Source organism: Eutrigla gurnardus, assembly GCF_963514095.1.
Source record: "Eutrigla gurnardus genome assembly, chromosome: 16".
NCBI classification, from domain to species: Eukaryota; Metazoa; Chordata; class Actinopteri; order Perciformes; family Triglidae; genus Eutrigla; species Eutrigla gurnardus.
Window position 1 is genome coordinate 3779810 of NC_139927.1, and position 9687 is coordinate 3789496.

Consider the following 9687-nt stretch of genomic DNA (forward strand, 5'->3'; position numbering starts at 1 on the left):
ATGATGGTGTTTTCTACAGTTACGCTTGGATGTGAAGATAAGAGGCGGGGTGTGTGTGTGTGTGTGTGTGTGTGTGTGTTGTGGAAAGCTTGTGTAACTCAATAGCAGAAGGTAGAGTTACGGTGGCACGCTGGTGACCCAGGATCCTCGTGACAGTGACAGTGATAGTGAAGCCGGTTTTCCTCCATGTTACTCCACATTGAATCAGTCAATCGAGCATCTGGTCCAAACACGATCACAGTGCCATCGTAGCTACAGCAGTGTTGCTCCTGTGGGAGGTGTGAGTGTAATGTACCTGAGGAGGCAGGTGAGGTGGAAGGAAGCAGGTGGTTGCTGATGTCGCCCGCCCGGATGCATCCACCCAAATGATCCGGATCGGAGGTTCAGCCGATCCACCTCCGAGGACACCAGAGGTTTCAGTGCGTTAAAGCTCCCATTTCTAGAAAAGGAAGATGAATGTCGTTCTTCATGAAACTCACCTGTGTGAGGTGAACCTTGTGGTTTCCAGAGCAGCTGCAGCCCAGATATGATTTTTTTCCTCCTCTCGCGATGCCGTCGGAGATGTGACCTCATTTAAAGATCTCAGGCCTGAACAAAAAGTACACATTTTAAAATCTATTCCTCATATAAATCAATCATATCAATATATTCTTCATGAAACAACCACACGGTCAAGCCCATTTCTGTGAACTCCTGAATTAATTAACAAATGAAACAAAGTGTTTCCTCATGTGTGCAAAAGGAAAATGAGAGTTTCAAGTGAAATTATGTCGAAAAACTAATAATCCAGCTGTCGATGTTTTCATACGTGCACACAAATACAGATCAACTACACTGAGGAAGCTGTTTATTATCAATTTAGGTGACATGTTAATTGCATGTCATGATATTTCAGTCCAGTGAAAGAAGATGCAACTTGTTGCACCAGCCTTTAATGCATTTTTGAGGCTTAATTAACGAGATCTCGTCCTCTGCTGCAACAATTCTGCCTTTTCTTAATCTTCTCTCTTTCTCTGAAATCGTGCAGCTTTATAACACTCGGTAATGATGCTTCTCCTCTTCTACAGACATTAAAGGCCCCGTGAAACAGCAGCACATTTTCCCGACGTTATTCATCAAAGTAGCTGAAAAACTTCACTGGTGTCAGTTATCTGTAATAAAAATTAAAATCAGATTTTTGCGATGCTGTAGAGCCGAGCTGCGGCATGCTTCAGAAAGGGCTCTAAAGCACGGTACTTAGCGTGCAAATTGCACAATTATGTTTAACTGAATGAAAAAAGAATAAAGTGTGTCGGCAGCTTTCATAAAGTGCTGCAGAAAAGAAAATTGCTTACTGGAAGGGAAACGGCAACATATAATTTAGTCGGATGATTAGTCTGAGCCGGCACAGCTCATCTTTGTGTTGGAAAAAAAGAAAAAAGAAAAAAAAAAGAGAAGTGCATTGGAACAGGCGAGCTGAAATATTACAGCGTTAAAAACACATAAAAATATTAGCAGTAAATTTAATTTAAATCATGTGTTGAGACAAACAAGAACAGCAAAACCCATCATAGTACAATGAGCATGTGTATATATATATATATATATATATATATATATATAAAATAATCCTGGATGGATCATATGGAGTGCCTCCAGCCCCCCCTCTACTTCCACTCATCGGCCCGGCTGTGTGTGACAGCTTTTGTCCTCCGTGTTCTAGATGTTGATTGGCTATTATCAGCCGGCCGTGTATTGTGTTACCGCCGTGCCGAGCCACAACAATGCCCGGGACAGAGGCGTCACATGCTGCCTGACCGCGGCGGGCATCAATGGCTGGCGTCCATAACGTCGGCTCAGCGACTTTCAGAGCGACGGCTCGGTGTTGTTTTCTGGTGTTTGCGAGGAGCAGCGTCGACTGTGCAGCTGAATGGCAACATGTTGATCAGTGAAGTCATCCGCTGGTGCTGCATCCAAGAAAACCACCGCATGTTATTTGTGTATCACATATATTAGAAATAACAGCACATAAAAGTGGTTTAAATACTGAATTGTGGAGTAAATGAGAGAAAGTCCCTTCGCTGGCAAACCTCCGCTGACCTCGAGGTCGTTGCCCTAATGCTGCTGCGTGTTGTGGACTCCTTTGTGACTGCAGGTCTGCAGGTCTACCCTGCACGCTGTGCCCCCTCGGCCGGTGAACCAGGTGCTATGTATAATTCAGCTGGGCAGGGGGTCAGGTGTCACCGCTGACATGCCGACACACGATCTCAGTCTGCACCGAGTGGAGGACGCAGAGGAAGTGATTCGACCGCTGAAGGGAGTGTTAATCCTGTCAGCATTACTTATATCAAATATTTGCTTTTCTTTTTGGTTTTGGCTAAAATGTCGTAGTCCTCATCAAGACCAGTGTGTCGAGACTGAGTCAAGACCGGAGTCCCATCAGCACCACGCAAGTAGACCTGAAAGATCCACATTCCCATAAAAGCACCAAGAGAAGTTCCTCTTCATTCACCTCCTTTACTGCCATTTATACTGTATATGTGTGCATGTATAAGTACACCATGAGAAAGTTAAGTGAGTAGTTTAGGGTCTTCTTCATGTGAGACGAGTACGAATGCTGATCGAAAACCTTCAAGTAGTCGTCATGAGACCAAGTCGAGTACTACAATGCACGCCGGCAAATACACCATTGAAGTACACGTGGAGTAATAACTTTTGGTCTGCTTCCGTCCTTCCTATCGGGGGTTTAAAGGTGACGTTTTCGCGTGTCGTGTTTTCCCTGAACGTTACTGGTCAAATAAGAGTCAAAGACAACAGGAAGCTAAATCCAATATGAATATATTCTTAGTAGTAAGGTGAACGAAGATTTTCCCAGAAAGCAGCTGGGGGGAATTACTATATATATATCGGTGTGATAATGTTAGAATGATAAATATTATAATAATACATAAATATAAAATTGTGTCCAGATTTGGACAAGTTTTACAATTGATTCCATTTTCATTGGTGAATCGCAGGAAATCATAGAGCCCTGGAGATTATTAAAAAGTGTCTGGTATATTTGTGACTCCTCCATAAATGATTACAATTACATATTTATGCACATGTATGGCTTCTGAATGACTACTAGAATGATTCTTTAGGAAAATGTCTTAATTTTGAGTCATCCACCACATGATTAGACACTATTTGATGGAGAAAAAAAAAAAAAAGCTCTAAAATTGTAACACAGATTTTAGAAAAATGAAATTGAATAAACTAGAATCTGGAAAAAGAAAACTGATTTCATAAGGCCTTACATATGGATTACTAAGATGATTATTATATATTTTTTTCTCAAGTCCTTTTGGCAAAACAACACTTAGAACCATCAAATCATTGGTGTTTTTCTGTTGATCGGTTTCACAAACGTGTCAATTTAACTGGATTTGTATTTCATCGTGTCGTCGTTGTTTTCCGTCTCCTTGTTTTCGTGTGAGCAGGCCGGCAACGACGGAGAAAGCATCGGCAACTGTCCCTTCTCTCAGCGCCTCTTCATGATCCTCTGGCTCAAAGGAGTCGTGTTCAACGTCACCACCGTCGACCTCAAACGGTGAGGATACGTAAGATAGTAGGACACGAAGGACACGAAGGATAGAAAGGATACGTGGGATACATAGGATAGGAAGGATAGGAAGGACACGAAGGAAACGTAGGATAGGAAGGATACGTGGGATAGGAAGGATACGTGGGATACATAGGATACGTAGGACACGAAGGAAACGTAGGATAGGAAGGATACGTGGGATAGGAAGGATACGTAGGACACGAAGGATACGTAGGATAGGAAGGATACGAAGGATATGTAGGACATGTAGGACACAAAGGATATGTAGGATACGTAGGACACGTAGAATACGCAGGATAGTAGGATACGAAGGATATGTAGGATACGAAGTATACGTAGGACACGAAGGATACGTAGGACACGTAGGATACTTAGGACACAAAGGATACACAGGACACGAAGGATACTTAGGACACGAAGGATACATAGGACATGAAGGATACATAGGACATGAAGGATACATAGGACACGAAGGATACTTAGGACACGTAGGATACTTAGGACACGAAGGATACATAGGACATGAAGGATACATAGGACATGAAGGATACATAGGACATGAAGGATACTTAGGACACGAAGGATACATAGGACATGAAGGATACATAGGACATGAAGGATACTTAGGACACGAAGGATACATAGGACATGAAGGATACATAGGACACGAAGGATACTTAGGACACGAAGGATACTTAGGACATGAAGGATACATAGGACATGAAGGATACTTAGGACACGAAGGATACATAGGACATGAAGGATACATAGGACACGAAGGATACTTAGGACACGAAGGATACATAGGACATGAAGGATACATAGGACACGAAGGATACTTAGGACACGAAGGATACTTAGGACATGAAGGATACATAGGACATGAAGGATACATAGGACATGAAGGATACTTAGGACACGAAGGATACATAGGACATGAAGGATACATAGGACACGAAGGATACTTAGGACACGAAGGATACGTAGGATACTTAGGACACGTAGGATACTTAGGACACAAAGGATACGTAGGACACGAAGGATACGTAGGACACGAAGGATACTTAGGAAACGTCTCCCGTTGCATCAAACACTCATAACACGCTGCTGTCTCCGTGTCTCAAACCGCAGGAAGCCGGCGGATCTGCACAACCTGGCTCCGGGGACGCACCCTCCGTTCCTGACCTTCAACGGCGAGGTCAAGACCGATATCAACAAGATCGAGGAGTTCCTGGAGGAAACGCTCTGTCCTCCAAAGTAAAATCAGCGGGAAGCTTTTTTTAACAGCATGTAGTTTACACTATCACACAACCTAGATTTATTTCACCTCAGCAACACTGTGGAAAGGCCAGGAAACGTTAAAAGTCCAATAAAAAAGCAAATATATGCTGTTTCTGATGAGGACTGATGCTAACTGATATAGCTGTTTGTTGTTTATGGCTGTTGTAAATCGTTTGACTATTTATACCTATATGTGCTTTATTGAGTCCCAGCTTATGTGTAATTTTAGAAAAGACAGGTTTATTGTTTTTTGTTATTGTCGTTCCCAAGAAGAAAAAGAAAAAAAAAATCCAGTGTACGAGCAGTTGCAGAGAAAAACGTCAGATCAACTAAATCTCTCTTTTACTGCCTGTAAAGTTTTTTGCATTATAAATGGACCTTAGTGTGTGAGAGACAGAGAGCTGGAGGGGCGGCCGGCCAACTCCGGTGCGAGTGTGTAACATGCTCTGAGCTCCAGTCGTTCCAGGTGTTAATGCCATCCAGATGTTTCGGGTCTGCCTTCGCGTCTCTGAACGGCGTCTCCTGCCTCTCTTGTCCCACCGTCTGCTCAGGTATCCCAAACTGGCCGCCAAGCAGAGAGAGTCCAACACAGCTGGAAACGACATCTTCGCCAAGTTCTCAGCCTACATCAAGAACACCAGACCGGAGGCCAACGCCGGTGGGCTGCTCATTTAGTGCCTTTTTACGCTCGCAGACGCACACATAACTCACTCACACAGCAGAGAGAGAATATATATGTGTGTGTGTGTGTGTGTGTGTGTGTGTGTGTGTGTGTGTGTGTGTGTGTGTGTGTGTGTGTGTGTGTGTGCGTGCGTGTGACAGCCGTTATTATTATATCCCTCCACTAGGTCGTAGCAGAGTCCAGGATTTCAGGCTTCCACTCCTGTATTCTGCTGTGCTGCCACCTAGTGACACCTTGCAGCAGTTTTACCCATGCCTCATGTGTGTGTGTGTGTGTGTGTCTGTGTGTGTGTGTGTGTGTAGTCCTAGAGAAAGGTTTGACCAAAGCCGTGAAGAAGCTGGACGACTACCTGAACAGCACCTTGCCAGATGAGATCGACGCAGACAGCATGGAGGAGGAGAAGGGCTCCAGCCGAGGCTTCCTGGACGGCGACGAGCTCACCCTCGCAGACTGCAACCTGCTGCCCAAACTGCACATCGTCAAGGTACAGAAGGCAGCGTAAATATAGAATCATTACGGTACCAATAATATACATTTAAACAGGCGCACTGTATTGGATTCGGCTGCATCGAGAGCAGGGTTGCAGATTGCAACCAAGTGAAACTTCACCCTCCTCATTCTAATGTCACAAAAAAATGATATTTTCAAGTGATTACACACTAAATAAAACATACCATTAATACTGAATACATTCCTGCTAATAAATCTTCCTAAATGCTTTGCTTTAAACCACTGAGGGAAGTGTTTGATTTATATTATCTTTCACATCTTTGTGTTTGTAGCTATTTTAAAATAAAATTCTAACTCTTCTACTAACTAATTGGGGCTCACAGAATACTGAGAAAAAAGGACCCGAGACTTCAGGATGATTAATTAAAGGCACAATGAAACAATGGAGCCACAGGATACTTCTGACTTATAATGAAATCTTGCATAAAATCCACACAAAATTAAAGTTCAGTGCAAATACAACTGTTTGACAGTTGATGTTTTAGCTCTATTTACATGAACTAAAATACATTGCAATTCTTTTTTTAACCATGAAAATAATTAATTTAAACGTTTAAACATTAACGTGTCCTTTAAATCATAAACTGAGTGACAGCACATTATTTGTGGGTTTTTTGTACACTTTTACACATTAACACAAGTAGACATGCTTCAAATGTAAATTATGTAAAATTAATAATTATAATTCATAGGAGTTATATAGTGATTTTTTTAACCTTAAGACACTTAACATTAGATTTTGGACAAACACAACCAAAGTACAACAGTAAAGAATGTTTTTAGCATCAAATAAAAGTGCTAAACTTGCGCTCTCTACCACACCTCGTTAGCTCGGCTAGCAGTTAGCTGCGCTAGCTTAGCTACGTGAACTCACCCAAGACGCTGCCGCGGAAGTAGTTAAAACTCCGTAATAACCTCTTTCACGTGACGTGTAGGTCCGCCGGAAACTTTAATCCGTGTTGATAAAAGTTTAACGACCACTACTTTTATAGTTTAACTAATTTTCCTCCACTTCCTATCGCCGGCTCGCCGCTTTGGCTCGCAACACAAAACCTGCGTCTGAAAGGGGGCGTGACTTGTGTCCCTTCGTCCAATCAGAAGCCAGCATTGTCTGACGAACTAATAAGAATCGACATAGACGTAAAAAATCACTTTGATTGACAGGTCTGTGGCGAAAGGGGGTAAATAAAGAGAAACGGTGATAAATAAAGGAATAATCTGAGAAATTAAATACTTCTCGACATAATTACATCACATAATATTATTTTATTAAAAAAAAATTTAAATGTAAAAACAACAAGTCCCCCAATTAAAAAAAAAAAAAAGTAAAAAAAAATAAGTGAAATATATTAACACCTATTGAATGTATTAACATGACATGACATTAGACATGACTTTACCGCCACCTGCAGGCCTTTAACCACATTAACAGCTCAACTACATTTCCCATCAGCCCCGGGCAGCTGTATTGTGTGTTCAGGGCTACGTAGAGTTTGTTTTTGCTTAAAATTAGATGGCATGCAGATGTCAGTGCGTTATCATCGCAGAGCAGCTACACTGGCGTTACAGACTCTCATGTGCAAAGTTAATTTGAATCAGGTGGAGCGACTCACACCACCACCTTTTCTGTTCACCGCGTTATAGCTGGAGCTAAGCCACCCAGGGGGGTGTTGAAAGTCATTTACTCCACATTTATGAAGTGAAAAAGCAGTAAATGAGGCAGGCTGAAGGAAAGCAGGGCACACAAAAAAAAAATTAAAAAAACGCTTCTCAAAATACCTCCTGGAATGTGCCACACATAAACCGACGGTACAGTTTATAAGACCCCCCCCCCATCGCCGAGGGTGTTTTTTCTTCTTTTTTTTTAATTGTCTGACGGAATAAATCAAGTTTGGTCTTCACACGTCACACCAGTGACATTTGTAAGCCTATTTTGGGGGGCTGGACCTACCCTCAATTGTTCTCCCCCCCAAAATAATTTAGCTTTATACTGTATATATATATATAAATTCCATATTTTCAGAATAATCTCATACATAAAGAATATTCTTTAGAAAGAAGCATTTCTGTAAAGCCTATTTGTTTGTGTTTTTGACAGACACTGTATCCTCATTCAGCCTGAATAAATACATAGAACAAATACAAAATATAGTTATTTGGGTAAAGTTCGTATTTATGTTGTCAGATTTCACTGTTACCTTTAAAACCAGTCTTGGTTTTATACAGAAAATCACACTCTGATTGAACCAATCTACAGGACAGTAACTGGTGTAATTAAAGTGCATTCTTTAGACCTGCAGCTTCTCTAATGAAGAGAGGAATACGTATGACTTTAAGACACATTTACATCATCAGGTTTGAAGCATGCAGCTTTAATGTGTCTAAACGTTAACATGACAGTAACGCTTGTTCAACAGAAGAGAATGGATGCGTTTAACGTGTTACTAGCTGCACTTCTTCACTGGTTGTAGTTCTAATAAAGTACTAGTTCTATACAGCTCTGCTTTCTCTCTCCCAGGTCGTGGCTAAGAAGTATCGTAACTACGACATCCCCTCCGACATGTCGGGGGTGTGGCGGTATCTGAGGAACGCCTACACGCGTGACGAATTCACCAACACCTGCGCCGCCGACCTCGAGATCGAGATCGCCTACAAAGACGTGGCGAGGAGACTGGCCAAGTAGCTCAGACGAGAGAAAATGAGTTTAAAAAAAAAAAAAAAAAAGCATCTCTTTTCACCACACTGTCCCTTCTTCAGGGAGCAGGAACACAGTAAACGTGTCAGATGTTGCCGATGTCTGCAGGCCTGCTGCCTCACAGCTGCTGCAATTACAGAAACAGACACCATAAATCAAAACGCTTTGCACTTCATTCACAGGTTTCAAAATGTTTTTCGAGCTGCCGTGAAACTTCTGACACTTTTGACTGGAAACGTGATTGTGTCCCGTTATGTCTGTATTTATGCCTCATAACACAAAGCTCTCTTTCATACGTACTTTCATACGCACGGCCAAACCTTTTTACTAGCTGCTGATGTCAGGGTCGTTGACTTTATTTATTCCTAAAGCCCACAGAACGTCTCGTCTGACTCCGGTGTTTATTATGAAGCTTTGGCTCCCTCAGGGGGAGGAGGGGGGAGGAGGGGGGAGATACCTTGATTCATCTGTGATTGATGTTTGCCTGCTAATTGTTTTTTTTTCTCGCTGGGTTTGCAGATTCCTCTTTGATTGTCATTTACTGTTTTGTTTCCTCGAGCTCATACTTGAAATCCACTCGCTCTTCTGAAAGATTTGATTGATTTTGCAGAAGTTTAAGATGCTCGTTAAGATTTCGCCGACGAGGGGGCGTCTACGGCTTCCAATAAAGCTTCGCTTGCATGCACAAATCTGTTTTTTTTTAAAATTGTAACATTTACGAGCTTCTTTTCCTACGTGCCTTTATTTTGGAAGTATCAGGAATCCACGCCAATGTCACTGATGGACTCATTCTGAAAACATTTGAAAAAAGAGCGGAGACATTTGTTCTGCCTCCAGCTATTAGTGTTCAGTCTAGGTATTGATTTTGTCTTACGTTACACATGATATTATGAACGGAGAGAGTATTTATTCAGCAGCCTCAATCAGGCCTGA

The 9687-nt window shown here is 42.0% G+C and overlaps 1 protein-coding gene across 1 annotated transcript in view; it reads left to right on the forward strand.

Annotated features, from left to right (window-relative positions):
* The window catches only part of LOC311026768 (uncharacterized protein), a 20089-nt gene extending 10900 nt beyond the window's left edge, over positions 1 to 9189 (forward strand). Inside the window, exons 6-10 of the mRNA XM_084030466.1 lie at positions 3462 to 3571; positions 4718 to 4843; positions 5419 to 5525; positions 5852 to 6033; positions 8578 to 9189. Of these exons, the coding sequence (XP_083886592.1) occupies positions 3462 to 3571; positions 4718 to 4843; positions 5419 to 5525; positions 5852 to 6033; positions 8578 to 8742 (690 nt within the window). The 3' untranslated portion in view covers positions 8743 to 9189. The remainder of the gene's footprint in view (positions 1 to 3461; positions 3572 to 4717; positions 4844 to 5418; positions 5526 to 5851; positions 6034 to 8577) is intronic.
* Positions 9190 to 9687: the final 498 nt, after the last annotated feature.